At 44.1% G+C, this 23,505-nt stretch overlaps 1 protein-coding gene across 1 annotated transcript in view; it reads left to right on the plus strand.

Moving 5' to 3' along the window:
- The window catches only part of LOC124718777 (histone-lysine N-methyltransferase 2C-like), a 434,091-nt gene that overhangs the window by 223,286 nt on the left and 187,300 nt on the right, over nt 1–23,505 (plus strand). Inside the window, exons 42-44 of the mRNA XM_047244388.1 lie at nt 853–1,049; nt 17,083–17,241; nt 21,965–22,216. Of these exons, the coding sequence (XP_047100344.1) occupies nt 853–1,049; nt 17,083–17,241; nt 21,965–22,216 (608 nt within the window). The remainder of the gene's footprint in view (nt 1–852; nt 1,050–17,082; nt 17,242–21,964; nt 22,217–23,505) is intronic.

Here is a 23,505-nt window from a genome sequence, read left to right on the forward strand (position 1 = left end):
CCTGTCACCAGGACACCAATTGTAGTGTTACCTTTATTATCTTCTCCTCATTTGCTATTGGAACAACCTCACTTTGTAATGTAATTTTAATTTTCACCCAAAGGCACATTCAACACAGCGCGGAAAAATACACATCTTTCGTATCAAGACAAGAGAGAGAGCGTCCTCAATTAGTTCTTCAAAAAACAAAAACCTACGCAAAAGTAAAAAGACGAACAAAATTATTTATAAAATCAGTCGCTGGCGCAGTGCTCTTCTGCGTGCGCGATCGTAAATTATATCTTTGTATTGGCGGAGGCGCGGAGGTCAAAGTACCATTACAGATACAAAGTAAAACACCTCACTATGCCCAATTTTCCCTCTTCTTATAGGATCGGCTGCCTTACTCATTAATTTACTACATATTATTTCCAATAACACTAAACAGGTATCACTGTTATATTTTAATTGTGTTCAAAAGCATGTTATTATTATTATGACCGACCAAATCCTAACAAATCGTGTGGCGTGCATTTTTAACGATAGCTTTACACTCGCCCAGCCTTTATTCGTGCAATATTATATATAAACATACAGACAGGACCAAAAGATCTATCTCTCTACCGTAACCAGTAGAGGCAAATATGCTATTCAAGTTCCGTTACATCTATCTTGACTTGTATTGTTACAGTATTTCACCATACATTCGTGACCTGCCTCGGACAAATGACAAAGTGGGAAAAACGATAAGTCTTAACTGTACCTGCGGAAGCTGTGAGTCGGAGGCGTACTTTGGGCACCGCTGCACTGGCGGCATAGTGCATTTGTACAAAATTGGAACAAACTTTTTTTTCCCCCTCTGTTGTGTTGCAGGAGGCAGCAGAGTCCCCCCGTTCAGCGCGCCGAGCCTGCCGCCTCCGCCTGCGCCGCCGCCGGACGACGTCGTGACGGAGGCGGACAGGCAGCAGCAGGCGGCGTACGAACAGTGGCTCTCGCACCAGATGCAGCTCGTGTCCGCCCAGCTCAAGTATTACGAGTGTGAGGTCAGCAAGCTGCGCAAGACTCGAAAGGTCGGTGGCCGCCACACAGTCTGCTGCCCCGCACTCCGCCCTCGCCCCACCCCGCCCCTGCCGGCTGCTCTGGTGTCACTGTGGTGGGCGTTTGCACTCGTGGCAGATTGGCACGTCACTCCCGTAACACTGTCCGTCCCCTCTGTGTCGCAGTGTGTCCCACAGACTTCACCTCGTCCGTATCTCCGAGTATGTAATAGGTACCCTTTAGCCGAGTTCCTCCTGTAGGTGTTCTCTGTCTCGGTGCAGACTGTCACAGCACTCTGAGAAATAAAGTGTTCTCTATCAGTTGAGAGGACTGCGCAAATTGTCGAGTCTCGGTTTGCGTGTCCCGTACACGTTCTGTCGTGTTTGTCATTGCTGAGCAGTTTGTTGTGTGTAGTGTTATGTCTGTGTAATTTGTTCGGTGCCCTTTTCGAATGCTTCTTTTGTATAACTCGGTCGAGTCCTCTTGAATGTCGGACTAGTATTTGCCGTGTGACAAAACACTCTGATATCACGTCTTTGAATTAAAAATTACTGGTGGTATCATACTAGTAATCAGTTCTACTTTTTGTCCAGGATATTGATACACTTTAGTTTTACAGTGTGCACTCGATACAGTACATTAGTATATAAATTGGCACTTTTATTCCTTATTGATTAAAAAGTACAATTGAAACAAATAAAATCTGGATTAAACGTGAGACAGGTAACTTTATACACTGCAGTTATATTATTTCTTTTGGCCTCGCATCCGTTAATAATGCTGTAGATACATAGGATCTTCTTTCTTTTCAGATGTTCTGTATATGCAAAGCACAGTGTTATTTTTAATCTGTCACTGCTTATAGCTGTCTGTTGTCGATCTTTATTGACCTCGGAGATGCCTAATTTTGACTTGTTACAGATATTTGGAGTATCTTTTTTCTTAATTGAATGTTTACACAGACTTTGGAAACAAAAGCAACACATTTTCGCAAATTTTGTAAGTGCCAACAACTACAGGCATTGACTTCCTCCCGTCCTTTCTTTTTAAAGGAAGTACAGTGCCTTCTCCCCAATCAGAATAGTAAAGGTGGCGAAGCTACTTCAGTGATATAATTATTTTGTGAGTCTGGCAAGAAGTACATCAAGTTGGGGTACCGGTGTCGTCGTTGCCATTTCGACGGCACCTCACTCAGAAGTTTATGAATTCTCTGCAGAAATTAGCCTGCTGAGGCAAGTGCCACACGGCATATACCCCACTGTCGGCAAAAACCAGTACTGTCTCGACGGAGGTAATTTGTTAGGCAGAATGAGTTTTCCCAGTATAACGCTTCCTTCGGTGCGCAATATGTTCGTACCTCTGTAAGGTTCGAGTAGGAACTTGCGTATCAGTCTGGTATTGCAAATTTCTTCTGAGAATGGGCTAAACTTACGGATACATTTATACAGTGTAATTTTTCACTGCTCTGTGGAGGAAAAAAGTGTCTCACTAACATGGGCAAACAAAACTGCTGTAAGGCAGTATTTTACGTTCTCACATTTGCTAAGACACGAATGCAAATAAAAACGTGCTAAGCACAAAACTTATTTGTTGTACGCTTTATGGAAAACGTGTCGTCGACACCTTACAAGTGTGTGTGTGCTAGGCCGAGTCTCGATTGCGGCCCCCGAGGCTGAGTACGCCGCACGGACTGGTGGAGCTCGTGTCGGTCCACACCCCGTGCCCCTCCCGACTGTGACTTTGTGGAGTAGCGACGGCTATTAATGTTGCTACGTGTCGTAGGAGAAGGGAGAGAAGTGACCACAGATTGGGTTCAGCACAGCTGTAGATGTGAACTCGTGAACTTACGGTGCAGTGCTTAAAAGAGAGAGTGGCTCTTTTTAAATCGCTGAAAAGTTGTCCAGTGGCCAGGTTGGTAACTTCAGAGTGGAGGTCAGACACAAAGTGAAGGTCAGGCACAAAGTGAAGGTCAGGCACACCGACATCATCGTCGACTCGGCAGTGCGGGTGCCTTCACGTTTTCATCGTGTGGTATTAGGGAAATAAATGGCTGAATAATTTTTGCCACCATTTACACTATGAAAATTTATTATTGTTTTCAGGAGGAACACTGAACAAATGAATCTCCACTTTGGCAAGTCACCGTACTGCTGTTCACATAGCCAGAGCAATGTGCAGTTTCATTGACGGAGAATTTATAGACACACATTTAGTATCTGCAGCTGAGCATACAGCACACGAGAGACTCGAAGAGTTTAAGGTTATTTATCTCTGTCTCTCATTCGACCGTTTGAAGCACAATTCGAGAAATAGCTAATAATGTTAGAGATAAGGTAACGGTTCGTGTGAAATATTTTATTACTTTCTCGTCGGTGCCGAATGGGCGCAAAAAAAATTCCGATACTACTCAGTTGTCAATTATGTTTGCAGAATAAGTAGTAATCTCATTGTCACAGAAGAACTGCTGAACTCAGTTCTGATGAAAGACACTAAAAGAGAGTAGTTGTTCTCGCACGTCTGCGAGAGACTGTACATCCTCGGTCGTGTTCTCGAATATCACCAGTTCAGAGTCTTTTTGGAAGATGTGGAAAGCATTTATGGTGACGTCCCGTATCACACTGAAACACTTTGGCCGAGTCAAGGTAAAGTCCTTTTGAACTTCTTTGTGAAATATATATATTTGTGGACACGAGTGGTAATCCAGTTGCAGAGTAAAAAAATGAATAGCGGATTTGCTCTCCCTGTGTGATGTTGTGCATCCTTTAAGTGTTTTGAATTTTTCAGTGCAGGGTAAAAACATGTTAATTTCAGAAAGAAATATCTGCATTCAGGACTTACAGCTAAAGCTCTCTCTTTTTTATAAAAAAATCAAAATCTCTCTCTCTCTCTCTCTCTCTCTCTCTCTCTCTCTCTCTCTCAAATTCTAATCTTTGTAGAAAAATAAAGAACTATACAATGAGGTGTTTAATGAGTATATAAGGTCAGTTGTAGAGGAGTTGGGTTAATTGGGAAAACTGTAGGAAAGTGTAAGTCATCTATAAATAAGACCTCATACCGATCACTTGGACAGCCCATGCTTGAGTAATGCTCAAATGTTTGGGCTCCTTACCAGATCAGATTAAAGGAAGACATCAAAGTAATTCAGATATGTACTCTAGATTTGTCACCGGCAGATTCAATCAAACATGCAAGTATTGGAGAAAGTTTAGAGATCAGGCACGTTTGACACTCTGCAGGACTATCCAACTACCACCAGTGTATATCCTACATAAGGACTACGAAGATGAGATAAGAGAAATCACGGCTCATACGGAAGCACGTGGATAGACATTTTTCCCTCACAATTGTTTGGCAGTTTTGGTTGACTAACAGTTGAGGTGCAGCTTATACAGTTTTGCACACGTCCATCTGCCCGATTGCATTTAGGAAGCTGATTAGCAAAACGGTAACAAAAGTTAGGTGTCCAGACGAGATAGTTTCGCACGCTGGAGGATACATTTTCAGTCAAACTATAATGATTTGTGGTAGGACCAAATTTATACAACAAAAACTTCTGATGGGTAGGAGAGGAAATCAGTAGTTACTTGCCCCCCCACCCCCCCACCCCCTCCCAATCTGTATTTGTTCACTGGGAACATATTACTCGCCCGAATGTGGCGAGAGTATCGATCGGTCTCCCGGATCGACCTCGACTCCGAAATGACCTGAGGAGGTGCCGTCCTCACTTCTGTTGCCTGCTGAGTGAATTCCGGAAACGTCCCACGTAATTCAAATCTGTCGGATTCGAATGAAAGTGTCAACTTTCCCCGTACTGTCGGCCGGCATATCGAAGTTGCCATTTGTAATGGGTAAATGACTGTTCCTGCAAAGGTGTAGTGCATAAAAGAAAACAGAAAATACCATTTTCTTCGTACTGTAACTGGAAAAGAATAATTTCACGTGACACAGAAGTTCCCACATTCACCATTGCCCATTAGAGCTACAGTAAAGGTGAAATTGTGCTCTGTAGCAATCACATCACCGACCGGACACCGTAGACCTGGCGGCTCGTCGTCTCGCGGGTTCTCGCCAGAGTGTGTAGGTAACGAGGGTGTAGTCCGAGCTGCGTATTTTGCAGATAGGTCGGTAGAGGACGTGTGACACTGCGGACTCGCCTCCCGGCTCTGCCCCGGTCGACAGTACGACATCCGGCAATCGGCTGCCGACAGCATCGGTCTGCTCTGTGTGGGAAACATTTCTGCTTCTTGTGCTCTCTGGAAAAAATGATACACGCAGAAGAAAGCCTCTCTTTGCACGTACATTATTCTACTTGGTCTTCTCCCCATTACCTGTAATAAAAGCTAAGGTGAAAGGATACACACCATATATCTCACTAGTGACTCCTAATGTTGATTCTGATCTCCAGAATGACACACCACGAGGAACTGGTCACTGCCTCACATCTCCCTGCTACCCTGTCGTGCGTGCGTGACACTCCGTGTCCGAATATCGACTTCTTACAGACCCCGATAGTCGCATGTAACCAGTTGTGTGTCTCACTTCAGGTAAAGAGGTGAGCAGTACGACACCCTCCCCTCCACCTCCCTGCCCATCTTCCAGTAACACTGAATGGTCGTACTCTGACAACAGACTATATTGACTAGTTCTCAGATTTTTAAGGATTGGCTAAATACTTATTGTGCTTATTCAGGAATTTTATGGGCATCCAATTTTTATTTTGATTTGTAATGCTCGACTTATAAGATCTGACCTTTGAAGTCAGAAAGTGTCGTGCAATGGGACTTTCATTAAATTTTTGAAAGATAATTTTCCTTATATCTCCTCCCTTTTCCTCCACTCCCACTGCCACAACGCCACCACGTACTCCACTACCGCCACTCTCGTATGTCAGTGAAAGTGCCGCGAGTGTAATGGCCTGGCCATCCGAAGGAAATGTGCTCTGCCTACATCTTGCGATATTAAACTAAACTGGACGTGAAAGTAGCAGACACGTCGATCGTGCGAAGATGAGTGTCACTGTAATTTAACTGCGTGTGAATTGTGAACTTAACTGTCAGTATATTATACAGACTTTTTATAAGAACTTGCCTTATGTTATTTGTATGACTAGTACTCATTGTGTAATATTGCTCGTATATTGTGAATGTCACATAATGATTTAAACTGCCGAATACGTTCATCGTTTTCAGCATCGGGCATACTAAATTGCCACCGACTCGGTAGACTTTTCTGTACTGTTAATCTACTGTTCCAGTTTTGTACCGATGCAGTAACACCCAGACGTACGAGACCAAAAAGAAATAACTCCACTCTCGGCAAAGTTAGCGCAGTTCTTCTGCTTATGCACACGTTTTGAAGACGGAAAGTATTACGAGTGTATTATAATGTATGCCTGTAGGAGTAAGCGGTTTTCTCAGTTTATTAATGTAAACACTCGGAGTACTATTGTTAACCGGTATCGAATTTAATATGTCTTATTTGCTGAATGAATTTTGAGGTTGAAGTCCGGATTTTTACTCGTACGAAAGGGAGCACGTTTACCAGGTACGCTACAATAAAATTAATAAAGCGCGAACTGTCGATATAAAATTTGCACCAGTTTCCGCTTCGGCTACGAATTTTGATAAGTCTAATCGAAATGAGGAATTGAACGAGAGAGGGAGAGATGCTGCTGTTTAAAACTCTCTGCTATTTGTGGGACACACTGCAACAGCTGGTACGACTCTGCACCGGAGTCTAGCTTTTCCTTCTGCACTGGAATCCTCGGGCACATCTTTGGCCTGCCCTCTAACCTTGTAGTTGGTTGCCTGGAATAGGGAAGCAAACTATCGTGTGGGTTAAGTGGTCTGTTGTGAATTTACTTACTGGTTTCAAATATGTGTGTTACGACCAGTGGAGAAGTGCACGTTTGACCTCTTATGTTGTGCGATTAGGTTTAAATGAATAAAGACGGATGCCCGAAAGAAAATGTAACAATTATTAGACCAGTCAATTAGTCTTAAGCTCTTATGGCATAACGGATAACCTTTTATAAACCAGAAACAATAGTTAGTGTGAAATTTAAATAACAGAGGAAAAAGCGTTTCATTTTATGTGACGGAAATGGCAGAGGAACGGATACGTGATAAGCGATATACGGGATAAGTCGGGAGGAAAAGTGCACGCTTTTGTGGGTGGTAGTATTGACGATTCTGAACAAAAAACACGAATGAACGTACAGCCTTTTCTTAACCGTATCCGACACAGAGCGAAAATCACAGGTGTCAGTTCACTCGGCCTTCACCAGCACTCGCACACGTATTCGACCGAATTGACATTAGGCTATTTAGTGTTGTCTGTGGCGGATGTTTGAATACGCACCTCACTTGCACGTTGTGGATTGACGAGTCCTGCAAGTGTCCACGTTGTTTACCCTCATGTCTCAACACTACAGTACTTGCACAAGTGTACTACAGTGTTGTTAGTTGTACAGTGATATTGACAGTGGACGTTTTGTACGTGTTTTGTGAGGAAATATACACAATTAAATGAAACAGTACATCACAATGTTTCATTTACTGTCACCTGTGATTGCCCTGTTCCCCATTGTTTTCATTAGTTTGCTCCAAAAATGTTAAAGAACAGGAAAAATGTTCGTATAAAATTTAGTGCTCAGAATCACCATTAACTGTCACCCTTCAAAGCGTGTACGTTTACTACTGACTCACCCTGTGTACAGTTTGAGGTAAGTTCTTTGCTCAGATAAGGTTTCTCTCGAAATCAGTCTCATTGTACATTCTGAATCCTAAGTGTAGATCAGATGCATCTCATTCTTACAGTTACATTGGTCAGTAACTTTTATTTTTTATTTTTTAGCTCAAGAAATCATCTTACTTTTTAAACCTCAATGACGCATCTCTTTGATTTTTCCTCCCAAATTACCCCACTACTATAACTTGGCTATCAGCATTGTGTTTATTTTCAATTTCACCCCATCTCCCTTTCCCTTTCCCTTTCCCTTTCCTTTATAAAGACATGCAGATACTTGATTTCAAGTTCGTATCTCATAAAATTCAAATCTCAAAGACTGCTTTCAGGTACGATTTTTGTCTATCTTCAAACAACGGAAAGTCCAGGATGGAATAACAGTAATACAGATCCGACCGTGGTCCGCCCCACTGCCCCAAATCACACTCTCGTAATATTCTAGAATTTTCTAATCTCGAAACTTGCTTTTCCGTCATTCCCCAAATGCCTCAGTGCGGAAACCGACCTTACATCCACAGAAAGAACCCCGGTCCACCCTGATCCCAACTTTATTATCCTATATGCTGACAAAGGTTTCAGTACCGTGGTTTTGAACTGTGAAGGGACCCCATCATCTGCCAGACAATGCAAGTATGCCACAGTGGTACGTTTCCAGAAATCCAGCAGGACGTCCAGCCTTCCGTCGTAGAACTTCATCTCTGAGTCACATCTCTCTGCTCACCTCCACCACTTCCTGCACGCCTACCTCCTACGTGCTTCCTAAAGTACACAAAACTGACCGTCCGTGACACCACATCGTGGCTGTTTACTGTGCCCTCACAGAGAGAATCTCTGCCCTCGTGGAACACCACCTTCAGTGTGTTACCTGTAACGTACTTCCCATGTAATGGACACCGACCGAGTCCTCCACCGTCTCTTCACATTTCCCGTCCCTTTACCACCCGTGCCCCGTTTGCTGCAGTCGGTGCTACCTCCCACTACACCGGGCTGTTCTGATGCTGCCCTTTTCGGCAAGGGCCTCCCACCAGCGCCCTCTAGCTAGCCCGCAGACAGGCGCAGGTGTGCAGGCGACCTACCGGACGGCCCTGTAACGTGTCACACGAACGTGTGCGACCCGCACGAACCCCGGTCGACGGTAGGTGACGTGGTACGGTTGCGTGCGATACGGTCCACCTGGGAGACTACCTGCACGCCAGCAATTTGCCCCTGCTCTGCCCGACTGTGTCTGCACTGCTCTACACCGGTGTCCCCAATGCCCGTGGCCTCGCCGTTGTCAGACGCTACCTTTCCCGAAGCTAGACCTACTCGAAACCTGCGACCTCCTTCCCGGTCTCCGTTACGAACGGTACTCTCACCCACAATTACTTTCCCTTTGAAGGCATCACCTACAAATAAATACGTGATACAGCAGTGGGCGAGTACACGGTGCCATTTTGTGCCAACCTATTTGTGGGCCATCTAGAGGAATCCTTCCTAACCACCCAGAATCCTAAACCCCCAGGATTGAGATAAGTCTGTGAAATCTTTGTGATCTGGACTGTGGGTGTGAACAACCTATCCACATATCTGCAGAACGTCAACCACATAATTGCAGAACGTCAACACTTTCTCCCCCGTTCACGTCTTCTCAGCTCGACGAGCCGCCTTCCTCGACGTCAGTTTTCGCCTCGGAGATGGCTACGCCGGTACCTCTGTGCACACAGAATATACAGACTGTCGACAGTACCTTTACTCGGACAGGTGCCATCTTTTTCGCTCTGAGAAGTCCCTTCCGGACAGCCTGCCCACCTGTGTTCGTCGCATCTGTAGGGAGGAACAGTTCCTCTGCAAATATTCTCAGGGTCTCACCGAGGCCTTCCCGGGACTGAAATTAGCCTTCCAACTATGTCCGCTAACAGATCTCCCGTGCCTTGTCTCACCAGTATCCTATCGCCCCGTAACACACTTCCCGGCCACAAAGGAGCATCCCCCTCCTGACCTGCTACCACCCGGGACTGGAGCGAGTGAATCAAATTCTCCGCCCGGGTTTCAATTCCCTCTCGCCGTGTCCCGAAAAGGGAAATATCCTTACCACCCCTGCCGTGTCAGTATTCTCCCTCGGTCAATTCTGCGGAATCTCCTCGTCCCTCCCCAGTCTCACCCCTCGCCTCGTGGCTCGTATATCTGCAGTAGACCTGCGAGACCTGCCCACTACTTTGTAATCTGACCTCGAACGGGCGGCTGTTAATCTGTCGAAGGTTGGATCGTGGGTCACCTGTGAAGCACTCTGCTTGGACATGACAACTAACGAGCTGACCGTCCACACGAATGGCCACTGATAAACAGTCGGACCACTCAGTTGCTAAATCTGCTGCCCGACACGATGTGCCTCACTCGAGTCACAGCTTCACACCTGTGCCGTCTCGATTCTTCCCACCGACACTAGCTTTTCTGAATTTTGTGGGTGGGAACTCTCCCTTCATTGTAACCTCTGTTCCCGTAATCCCCCAGGCCTCATCCTCGGCTTGTCACTGCCTTCCACCTGGCTATCCCCATGCCTACCTTCACTGCAGTGCACACCTTCTGTCTCCCCAATACACCTATGTAGCCCTTCCCCCTTCTCTACTTCTCTCTTCCCCCTTCTCTACTTCTCTCTTCCCCCTTCTCTACTTCTCTCTTCCCCCTCTCAGCACAGCCACCTGATACTGCACTTAGCAGACCTGCCCTCGCCCCCCCCCCCAACCTCCCCTTTCACACTCCCACCACACACACACACACACACACACACACACACACACACACACACACACAGCACTAGCCATTTCCCCACCCCTACCGGCTATCGCTCATTCTTCCTGCCCCACATGTCTTGCTTACTCCCACTACACAGACACAGTGACAGTCAAGCTCGGTACCCAGAAACAACAGTGGCTGTGCGTGTGAGAGTCATCTTTGTGTGAATGTGTGTGGATTTTCGACTTCTGAACAAGAAGGACTATGTCCGAAAGCTGAAATATTAGTAGCGTTCTTCTTCATTCTGCCTGCCTGTGACATCAAGAACCCTCTGTGTGGTGTGTACATCGTCAGTTACATTTTACAGAGCATCTTTTAGATATGTAAATCCTGTTTTTTCTGTAGTATGCAGAGCCTGTGCGTTGTTTTTTAATAAAGTATGTATAGGCTATACAGTTGTTCCAGAAACCCTCCTCCCAATAATCTCTCTCTCTCGCTCTCTCTCTCTCTCTCTCTCTCTCTCTCTCTCTCTCTCTCTCTCTCTCTCTCCCCCCCCCCCCCCCCCTCCCTTCTCCACCCCTTCCCCCCTTTCCTCTCATAAATCCTGAACTGTTATAACTGAACTCCCTAAAATTAATTCCAGTTTGATAGATGTGTGTTTTTTCATAACAACTGCCATAACTTCGATTATCATTCAGCTGATTTTTTTAGCCCCTCATTGCTGCTTACACCTTCATCACAAGCAAGTTGAGTAACATTTGCTTCTTCTCTGCTGCAACGAAATCTGGCTGTCAGTCTGTCTTGTTGGACTTTTGCTTCCTACAACTATCGACTCCATCCTTTGCGGCAAATATAGATTAACTGGAAGCTTTCAGAGTATCTCGGTTCGCACCCAGTCGACCACTTAACGAGCTGTCGGCATACGTTCTCCAAATTATTGCGGCGATCTTCAAATGCTGAAAGGGCCTCCTCTGTCTCATCTCCCACAGTGTAGAGGTACTCTCGGCTCACAGTGTAAAAAGCGTGTGGTTCACAATTGACGGTGTATTTCTTCCTCGAAGTAGGTTTCTGTACACGACGGTGCTCCGAGTGTACCTCCTCCTGTGACTATACAATTTGGTTATCGATTTGGTAGATTAGGATAAGAGAAATTCTCCGAAAGGTGAAAGTCGAGTCAGCATTCCTGGTCACTGATGAGGAGGTTCTACACTGCTCCTATTATTTGACTCAATCTACATTCAAAAACAGATTGGTGCATGTCAAAGGATCCTGCACTAGAGCCTGTACTGTCAATACTGAATGTCCGTAATGTTTTCATTTCCGAAAATTTGAAGTTTCATTTTGTGGTTGTATGTATTTGAAATGTGTGTCTTCAACAAGTGTCTTCCATTTCCTGCCAGAATGACAATTAGTATTACAGAAGTGTATGTAGGCCACAAGTGGTAGAGATTTTGTGTTTTTTACCTATTACTGAAGACAACTCTTCATTGGAGCCAATTAAGTAATTGATGATGAAGTTTGGATGAGTATTGAAAATGACACCTTTTTTTTCTCTGATTTGGACACAACTTGAATTTACATTACTTTCACTTTTGTACATTTTGGATCATATACCATGTAAGAAAATAGTACGCATTCTGAGCTAAATACATTAATTATTGTTTCAATCAGAGACCATTGTAATAAATGAATTTGTCAAAACATTATTTGGATGCAATTATAAGTATGCTACCACACCATCTACACAGTGCGTAAAATTGTTTTAAAAACCTAGGTGAAAAATGAAGAAATGAATGTGTTTGTCCTTGTTAGCAAATTTACAAATGAGTGAATCATTGTGTGAATATTTAGCAAACTGCACGACTCACTCCTCCCGTGCACCAGCTGTGGCGTGTAATGTCGATCACGTACGAGTGACGTAAGCTCTGCCAGTTGTGTGCACCTCCAATCACAGTGCACAGTTGTTCAGTTTAAGCACAATGTGACTGTACTCTAGGAAAAATATGGCTTATTGTTTTTCTCACACCCTGTAGTTTTTTGCAAAGGCTGGAATTTGATATTGTAAAATGTGGTGTCCTCAATTTGCAGCAGTAATACAGAAAACAGCTTGTCATTGATACTAAAGGTGTTTCACGATTCTCAGCAAATTAAACAAGTAGTAGATTAGATACGTAGTCTGAGCATTAACCTAATCACGTGTAGAATGTCGATAATAATAGTTCGGTAGTCAATTTTCGTGCTATGACTGCTCTTAATTAATTTTGGTAATGGAGTTGTGTTTCCTAAAAGTAAACGCCAAAGAGGTCGACGACCTTTCTTTGCCATTTGACCCCGTACTTTCTCGTCTTGTACTGTGCCACATTACAATGGCTCGTCAGCATTCGGAGAAAGCACTGACACTGTGTGATGTCATTGTGCACCCTTATTTCAAATGAGAGTGCACTCGTTTTGTGCATCTCATTTCCGCTTCTTTTTTATAAACCATTTACAGACAGGAGAAACCTTTTAGCAGCATAGGCAACTGATACTTGCATATAATTTTCTGACACTTGTGTTTTCGTTACTGCCGATTGAATTATTTGCACACCCACCGTGTCTCTCCGCTCGTGTCTGTCACAGATCTGATTCTCTGTGTCCCCCCCTCCCTCTCTTTCCCTGACCACTGCGATAGGCAATAAATTTCTCTCCTCTAAACGCACGAAGCTGTCCCAGGTCAAAAAAAGCCACTCTGCACGACAGACAGTGAAAAGCGCAATTTACTCTCTCGGCACGGTCGAGACGCACGGCAGCTGTAGCTCTGACCCCCTGTGGAAGACGTAGCCGTCGGGCCCCTCTCCTCGGCGGTTGCGGAATTTCGGGGACGCTTCTGCCGGGTGGTTGCACGTCCCCGGGGCACGTTTGTGACTGTCCGATCGTGAGTGTCGGTGGCGTCCTGTCGGTCGGAGGGTAGGTGTAGCAGTGGTGGACACGTGTGGTGGCCACATTGTATTGATACTGTCTGTGTGTCGGTAGTAGTGTCTGTGCATGCCGTGCTAGTCTGTGTGTACGTGTGCGAGCATGTCGCGTCTCTTGTCGCGCACCGACGTCGTATTCCTAACACACTGCACCGACTGCCTCCTCGTATCTCAGTACTTTTCCCGTGTGACGTAGTTTTGTTCAAATTCCCCTTAGACGGTCGCTTCGCTGACGGTATCTAACAGAACTTGCATGCCGCATTTTGTGTTCCCCTGCCGGCGTAGGCTTCTGTCGTTCTGTTGCACACGTCGACTCCGACCACTGAGGCCGCGGGTTGTAGTGTGGACCTTTCTATTTGTGTGTGTTTGCTTTTTTGCTGTCGGAGCTTACTTTGATCCCATTTGTTTTTGCACGTAGCTGTCAGTTGCTCTACAGTAAATTTTGGTTCCGAAAACTGTATGGTCACGCTTTAAAAGTCCTTTAGTCTTCATCTGCATGTTTTTTGTTTCTGTACTATGTATTCTTTTCACATTTGTGTTTTTCTACTTTTCCTTTAAGCACTTATTTTGTGTGGAACAAATAAGTTTGATGAAATTGTATTAAACTAATGAAATATGCTGCATTTGCTACATATTTTGTGTAGATCAGTCATTGATACTTTACACAGTAACTGCTTGAAGCATGGAGTTTCCCTATCATTGTACAATATTCATTGTGTCATTGTTAAGGATATTTTCTCAGACACATATGTGTTATGGCTACTGGGACCTGTTTTGAAACATTTCCTGTAAAAATCTAATTTTAAATAGTGCAGCTACACATAACGACACGTGAACTATTTTAACACTCTCCGACATCTGTAATGAAATATATTCCGAAGTGACAAAGTATGTAGATATCTCAGAATACTTATGGGTCTTAATTAGTTCATTATGGCAATTTTTGAGAGTATGCAGTCAAAAAGTTACTTTTGTGTTTCTTTGCCACTTTAAAATGTAACTCTGTTGTATTGGCTGACGTAATAAGTTGCCAATAAGTATGTTGTTGCTTGTCAGATTGTGGTAATAAAAGATAAACATTAGCAGACACTTGCACTTGCTGTTGCTACTTTCCTTTTATTATACAAGAAGTCTGTCATTTAATGTAAGATATCCTGCAACTTATGGGACAGCAGTTCACAAATTGCATAATTTCTTTTACAAGATGTGCCCAAAATTAAACTCATTCATTATATGACTGGTTTAATGCAGACCTGACACTGTTTAATTATTCTGAGTTACAACTTTTGACTTGTTTGCAGCCAAAAAATATGAGTGACTGCATTTAGAAAGTTGATGGCAATGTAACTTTGACAATGTTAATGAGGAATAATCACTGATTTTTGAGAAACACCTCTTTCTCCCCACTTCATTAAACTCTCACTGTTGAGACTTGACAGGAGAATGGTTCACGTGTCGATACGTGGAGTGTTCCCAAAGGATGTACGGCATTATGGGCACAAAATGCCGACCGCAGCTACCAGTTAATACTAACGTGGAAAGTATTAGTTTACTGCTGCTGGAGCTTCAGCTTCATAAGACTGAGAGAGCAGACGTAAGTTTCTGTCATTTAGTGGACAGGCAGTTTTGTGTTAAGATAGATGTTACATGAGGATTTAGTTACGTGGGTGCCACAATTACTGGAACCGAACTTCTTTATTCAAAGAGTTATCTGTCAGAGGCCAATAACATATACCTGTGCTAAACACAGCCAATGGGTAATTTCCTGTCAGTTTCTTGCATTTTGTGCTCACAATCCCGTGTCAGCTGTGGCGCAAACATTTTGGGATGCACTGTATTTTTTAACTGGGATATGCATTTTCTGAGAGCAAATTCTTCAACATTTTGCTGTAATTTTTATTTGTTATCTCTGTTTGTAAATATTTTGTGCGGCTTGGCAGGGCTGCTGTAGCAGCAGGATTTATTTCCTGCCTTAATTTTGCTTGTAGCATGGGAAAAAATTAATTCTAGCATATATTCACTATTTTGTGTACTATGTAACTTGCTTGTTTACTTGTTCATAGATTATAAAAATGTAAATAATAGAATAGTTGCTTTGTGAGATAAAAATGTGAGATGTCCAGCAGAGCTCTGACTTTCAAATTGTCGTATCTTTGTTATACTCTCTCGCATCATTTTATTGAGTGAAAATGTGAAAAAAATACTGAAACACTTGTCCGTAAAGTGAAAACGTCTGTGTGTCCCTACAGCCTGTTTTCATTAGAGATTTTTGAAAAGTGGTTTAATGGCACCAAATTTAGTTTTTTGTTGCCAGTAGCTGAGGATTGTGAAAAAAACGTGGAAAAATATTACACACAAAACTTGATTCATATTCTTTCTTCTCATTTTACCATCATGTGCGCGCGCGCACGCACACGCACACGCACGCACGCACATGCGCGCTCGTGTGCCTTCTCACACACACACACACACACACACACACACACACACGCACGCACAAGCACGTGCGCACAAATACACATGACTCTTGACATAGGAAAAAAAAAAAAAAAAATCAAATACATACCAGTAAATAATACTAAGGAGCCATATATAAATATTACTGAAATTGTCTTGCTGTTGTAGAGATGAGCTTTAAAACCTCTTATGACAATATTGTGAACAACCTGTACTGGACATGTTACTAACTATATTGAAACATCAAAAAGCTAAAGATGAAGAAGAAACTCGCATTCAATGAATATTGGTGTACAGAAAAGGGGAAGGGGAGGGTGACAGTGATAGGGAGGGCACCTCTCCTACCTAACCAGACATGCACGACCCATTCCTGTGACTGGTTGGTCAATTTGGGAGAGGGGACCAAATCACGAGGTCGTCGGTCCCATCGGATGAGGGAAGGATGGGTAAGGAAATCAGTTGTGCCCTTTCAAAGGAACTGTCCTGCCAGCATTTGCCTGAAGTGATTTAGGGAAGTCACAGAAAACCTAAATCAGGATGGCCGGACACGGGTTTTATCTGTCGTCCTGCCAAATGCGAGTCTAGTGGACTAACCGCTGTGCCACCACACACTGTAAAGTTGACTGGAGTAGCAATGTGGGCAGTTTGGATTAACAGAAAGTACCAAGTAACTTCGTGTGCACTTCATTTTGTTCCGAGTAACTGACCATCCGGCGATGTCCGAGTACTTGTTTATTCTAGACTTACAATTTAGATAAGGAGAGGAATAACGTGTATCTACAGCTTATTTTGGTCTGTTTTTACGTGTCGTCCCCCATCTCTGAGAGATTTATGGGTGTCTTACACAGGTGCGAATGCACATTCTCTCTACACACGCTGTTCCCAGTTGGAACGACCTGATGTTTTTGTTCGATTCTTGACGTCACTTGGAACTTGTTATGAGCATTACGAACATGAAAGATAATGTGCTTATCAACTCCCAGGAGCCACCCAGTATGTATCTGTATAAGATTATATTCCAGCAAATATTGACACAATTTTTTTTTTGGGTAGTTTTCAATTTGAAACCCGCATACGAGCTGTAGGTCAGCACGTGTGCAACCCGCGTAGTGGAAAGTCGGAGCTCTGGCACGCACCCATGCGGGTGGGAGGTGCAGAGCTTGCGAGGTGAGACGGCGTCTGCTCCCTCTTGCAGTCCCTGAACAGCAAGCAGCGCTCACTGCGCAAGGCGGGGTCGGAGCTGGGGGAGGCGGAAGCCGGACAGCTGGCGCAGGTGACGGCGGAGACGGCGGCTCTGCAGAAGCACCTGGAGGCGGCACGCCGGCAGAGCCGCCAGCACAGCATGCTCGTGCAGGTAAGGAGAGCACGTGTCGTACGTAATGTTCGTGAGAGGGGCGTGCGACTCCCAAACGGGTCTGCGACCATTTTGAAGTTTAGCGGGTACTGGTGTGATCCCCCCCTCCCCTTCCCCCCGTGCTCGAGTCATATGTGGAGATGTGGAGGAGTCGTACGTACAAATCTTCTGTTGTATTTTGTCAATATAAATAAACTGAACTGATGACAGACGTATGATGATGTAAAAAAAAGCTAAAAAGCTACCAAAATGGATTAATTGCCTAGATCACAGCTGATGCATACTCTGATCACTAGTTTCAGCAAATTTATATTGCCACCGTCCGATCGTCGGATATGTGGATTACTAAGTCACTATATGTGGCACATTGCCAAGTGGCCATTGGAAACATAGAGGTAGCTCACAGAAAAGACACTCCCATGCAACACTAAATATACTAAAATAAAAGACTTAACTCCATCATCGAGGCACAGACATGTCAAATACGTCAGATTGGGTACGGAGCTGGTATCGACATACGCGAATCTGACAGCAGTGTAAGTGCTCTCTCTGATAAATTTGGCACCTCAGTGCCTTGCTGGTGCAGTTATGGCTTCTATTTTAGTCTACTTAGTGTTGCATGGGAGTATCTTCTCTGTCAGTTTACATCTGTGTTTTCAGTGGACCGATGCTGATGTGCCACACATAGAGGGTGGTTTGAAAAGTTCTCGGAATCACCACGAGGGGTCAGCACTAGTACAACGAGTTCCTTACACGGTATTCATTGGACTGTTGCCTGTAAACACGTGCCACGTCAGTGCTTTCGGAAGGGAGCTGTGGCGGTGACGTGGCTCTGTTGTTGTTCCCGTGTGGTGATTTGGGAAGATAGAAAAAATCGAGATTCGAGCAGTGATTAAGTACTTCGTACTGAAAGGTATGAAAGCAAAGGACATTCGTGCCAATTCCAAAATACACTGGGGACTCTGCTCCTTTATATTCAACTGTTGCCAAGTAGACAAATGAATTTAAATGATGATGCGCTCATTGGTCGGCCGATATGTGTCACAACTCCAGAAATCATTCCGAAAGTGTCCAAAATGGTCACAGGGGATCGCCGATTCAAAGTGCACGAAACTGCTCACACTTACCAGATGTCATCTGAAAGGATAGACCACATTTCAACTGACAAATTGGAAATGAAAAAATTACCTGCAAGATGGGTGCCGCGACTCTCAGATCAAAAATGCACGAGAATGGACATATCGGAACAACGTTTGGCCCCTTTTAGGAGAAATGAACAAGATTTTTTGTGCTGGTTTGTGACTACAGATGCAACTTGGGTGCATTATTATACCCCAGAGACAAAACAACAGTCAAAGCAGTGGAAACATGCTGATTCTCCACCACCTAAGAAAGCAAAGACAATTCCTTCGGCGGGAAAGGTCGTGGCATCAGTGTTCTAGGATGCGAAGGGGATTTTGTTTGTAGATAATCTCCCCACTGGGCAAACAGTTACTGGAGAATACTATTGCTAACCTCCTGGACAAATTCCAAGAAAAGATCCGCCAAAAAAGGCCAGGTTTAGCAAGGCAGAAAGCCATCTTCCATCAAGAAAGTGTGCACCCGCAAACATGTGCTGTCGCCATGGCAAAATTACATGAACTAAGGTACTGAAAATTTTTCTGTATGGACAGAGATTCAGTTCAAACAAAGAATTGATAGTCGGAGTTGACAGCTGTTTTGTAGGCATGAAGGAAACTCATTTTCGAGATGAGGTCAAGGCACTGGAACATCTTTGGACCCCGCGAATTAATCTACAAGGAGACTATAATGAAAAATAAAAGAAGTTTCAGTGACATAAGTATTTTTTCTCTATTCCGTTCCGAGAACTTTTTAAAAACCACTCTCATAATTCACGTGTCCAGTAATCCGAAGATGACAATACACTTTCCTGAAACTACTAATTAGGATATATATCAGCTTCAATCTGAGCAAGCAAATTTTTATATTGGAAGCTTTTTTTGCATTAATATATAGATCGCTCTCCTTCTGACAGTGTCAGGTAATTGCAGAAGTACAGTGGTCCAAAGTGCATCATACAAAAGTCGATAAAAGTAATTGGTTACGGCTGTCGGTGTATAGTGATTGCGGCACCTACTTTTGACGATGTTTTCAAGTGCTCACTTAATGGATGTACTATCCTGTCGGTGATATGAGTGAGAGACATTTTTCTACTCTAGTAAACACATTCACAATTACTGTAACGAACCAAATGCTTGGCGGTGGTCCGACTTCATTGAAATTGTTTTGTGGTGATAAGAATACTGTTTTGTTTGGCATCTCGGAAAACTTGTATTGGACGTATTAGCCACAGCCTTTAGTGTGATGAAATTGGTTGTCAACAGTAATACAGGTGTTCACAAATACAGAGCCGCATTGATTTACTCCTGTCGCCCCACTTGCTCACACACAATTTTATATAAGTACTGTTTCACTTCATGAGCAAGTTCTTGTTGGGAATATTTATTTTTAGCATCGGGATAGTTTTTTTACAATTTGGATGACAGTGTAAGATAACAGCCTCAGAATGTTGTTTATTTTTCGCTGTTACACTTTTGAGCAGGGATGAAATACCTTTTAGTACACATTTGTTGAGCTGATTCTGAAATTTTTATACATTCATAACTTGAATAGCTGTTTGGGCTTTCCGTTTGCCAAATTTTTAATATTTTTGAAGACTAGTTGTTCACATGTATTTTTGATCTTTCCATATTACTGGTACAGCAATATATTAATCTCCGAGGGCTTCGCTTTTCGTAATTGTACAAAATATTTCATTTCATTCGGCATTCTTCAGAGCTCCCAGTAAGACAGGATAGTTATTTTTCAAATAGTCCTTTCATCCAGTGTAGTTTATTTTCCACTTTCCACCAATAAAATATTTCTTTTCCACCCTTCATAGCATAAACACATCACAATTAAGAAAAGTGTTGCTTTCGTAATCACCATTAAGCAGTCTTCAGTAAGTTATCAGACAACATTTGTTACTGGTTACAACACGAAAACTGGACATTTGGAAGGTTAGATTTATAAAAGTTTTTCATTTTCTTTCCTTTTTGCAGTTACAATTATAAGTGTTACAGGGCATTAGAACAAAATGGCAGTATCTCGTGACCGCTAACCGTCGGCTCGAGGTGCCACTGTAACTGGTGCTACTGCGGTCCACCCCCAGTGAAGTATACACAGCCTCGTCACTCTGTTGCACGAATCTTCAATGTTAAACATAAGAAATAAACATTTTGTTGTTATTTCATTAAATCGTAATGTGAAAAAACTCTTTTTTGTGGCGGTGTTCGTAGCGACAAACAATTCGCTGTAGAAACGGCTTACGAAGTCACCGCCACACTTTTAATAGCGGGCCGACCGGTCCGCTGGAACAGTGAACAGAAAGATGAAAACCCAAACACTCTGATTAAATAAAAGTCGGTACTTATCTTTATTAACGAAGATACAGAAACACAGTGGTGAACTCCGTGTCTACAGAGATCTGTCTAGTTCGAGTCGGAGCGGCTAGGTCAGCGTCAGCTGACGACAAACAACTACTCTGCTGCGATGAACACACAAATGACTAGCAAGTACACAATTCGGTGGCGAGTATACAACTGAGCAGCGAATACAGAACTGTCCTAGCGCTCGCGACTCCAGCGCTTAAGAAGCCAGAAGCCAGCGGTGGCGCGCGCAGACTTGCGGCGATTTCCTGTCTCGCTGGCGCTGCTTATGCGGACGGCGTCCGGACTTTGATGCTGCCAACCTTTTGGCAGCGGGCTCGGGTGGCATTACTGGCTAGGATATAACACTCTTTAACTATATTTTCCAAGAAATAATAAAGCCATACATTGTGGGATGTTCCCTGCTCCATTCGACGCACGGTCGGAGGGGAACTTCCTGTACTAATATCGATGCTGGCGTGTTCGGATCTGAAATTAGTGACTCATTTGTACGGAGTATATCTACCGTCTCAGTATCTTTGTGCTTCCCTTTGTGAACTTCGTCACTTGTGTATTTTGGCCTGTCCTGGAAATGGAATCGTTCTTTCCTGTGCCCAGTAAACTACTAAATAACAGAAGTAACACTTCGAAGTTGTACGTATATTCTTCTCTCGTACTGTCTCAGAAAATCCCCTGCCATTCTAATTTGATAACTGCTCGAAGTATTACACATTGATAGACAGTTCAAACCCACGTCCCTATCCGATTTCAGAGCAGACTGGCTATCTTCATTCCTTTTTACAATGTAGTCCACTACCGCTGTGTGTGCCGTTTCGCAGAGCAGAGCTCGTCTCCGAGGCTCAGGTGCAGCTGCGCGGAGTAATCGCCAAACCGGTAGGTGCTGCAAAGCACTGCCGGTATCACCGCCCGTCCCGGAAATTCCGCATCCGTCACAGCTCGGTCGCTCGCACGGATAATGCGAAATTGGTACACGACGTAATTGTCGAGACTTACTAAAGGGACCGATAAAAATTATCGCACGTTCGAGTGTCGTTATTTGTCGGCACTATAAACGTTGCGCAACATCTCACTTTACTGAAGTGGTACATTACAGCTCAGTCACTCAGGTGATAGCGGGAGTCACGTGCTTATTTCGCAGAAACATTCTCACGTAGTACTACTGTGCGAAACTTCCGTCTATTTCGCATCTCCCGAGTACTCGTTTTCGCACTGACGACAAATTGCGCCCGTTCCAGGAGTACCGCAACAAGCAGCAGCAGAAGCAGCGTTCGCAGCTACCGGCTGGCGGAGGCGCGGAGCCCCCGTCTCCGACGTACGTGGCGCGCTCGCCGACGGTGCCTTCGCCTGCCGGAGGGGGGGCGTCGCCGCTCCCCAGCCCCGGGGGGCCCGCGGCACTGCAGCAGCAGCAGCTGATGGCACCGAGCCCGAGCTCTGCCGCCAACCGCGGCCAGTCGCCTTCTCCCCGCACGGGCACACCTCAGTCGCAGGTACGGATCGAATATCTTTGATTTTCCAAAAACACACCTGTCCTACGTGCAGTTTAACTTAAAAAAACTAATAGACAAAGTAAAAAGGTTCAAGTTCTTGCGCCTATTGACATACACTGCAATTCAAAAACCTCTCCAGTAGACCAGCTAAAATGTTTACATACAGATGTTATTGCTCTTTTGTCAAAAACTGCCATTTTGAGCCTGTGGCTGTGTGCAAAATCTAGGTTGATTCTTTCAGAGAAGAAGACAGCAATGCTGTTTATTTACACAAATATTGCCACAATCTGTTTCAGACTGACAGGTTCTTCTTCAAAAGACTGTTCACATTGAGATGTGTATTCACTCAAGTTTTTGCCTCTTTCTTCCCCCTCATGTTGAAAGGTTCTCTGGATGGTGGTGTCATCCAAAACAGCTCTTCATTTTGGCGGAATGTTGTTGGATCATATTCACAAAATACTGTAGTGTGTGTGCAACACTTTTGTATATAACCACATTGCGTAAACCACACACACACACACACACACACACACACACACACACACACCAAAAAGTTTTTGCCGCAGGGAAAATGTACACGAAGATGGCGGTATCACAAAAAAATACCCACTTAATGATTTTAAGTAAGGCCAGAATTTTCTCAAGTTCTCAGCAAGATCTTCCACTAAGGTATGATGGTGGAAGTTGTTACATGGTTTGCACATCGATCTTTTTAGAGATGCTTGAGTTTATAATAACTTTTGCTTGTTGACAATTCTGTGTTCTTTGTTGAACCGAGAATGTAACTGTCTCTGCTTGCTCCGTATTTTCCGAATTTTATTATTATAATGTGGTGAGTGGTTCCCATACTTATGCCACTCACTCAGCACATACTTCTCCGGAGCACAATTTACAGTATGTTAAACTTTGCCCATAATTCCTCTACCTCCATCGTATTGGAACTAGACGATGATCATTCTTTGTCTAAACTGGTTGCAAACACCTGCTCACCTGTTCTTTACCGAGCGAGGTGGCGCAGTGGTTAGCACACTGGACTCACATTCGGAAGGACGACGGTTCAATCCCACGTCCGACCGTCCCGATTTAAGTTTTCCGTGATTTCCCTAAATCACTCCAGGCAAATGCCGGGATGGTTCCTTTGAAAGGGCACGGCCAACTTCCTTCCCCATCCTTCCCTAATCCTGTGAGACCGATAACCTCGCTGTTTGGTCTCTTCCCCCAAACAACCAACCAACCAACCAACCAACCAACCTGTTCTTTCCAGCATAAATACTCTCCTAGCCCTATTG

The sequence above is a fragment of the Schistocerca piceifrons genome, chromosome 10 (genome assembly GCF_021461385.2).
Source record: "Schistocerca piceifrons isolate TAMUIC-IGC-003096 chromosome 10, iqSchPice1.1, whole genome shotgun sequence".
Classification (NCBI taxonomy): domain Eukaryota; kingdom Metazoa; phylum Arthropoda; class Insecta; order Orthoptera; family Acrididae; genus Schistocerca; species Schistocerca piceifrons.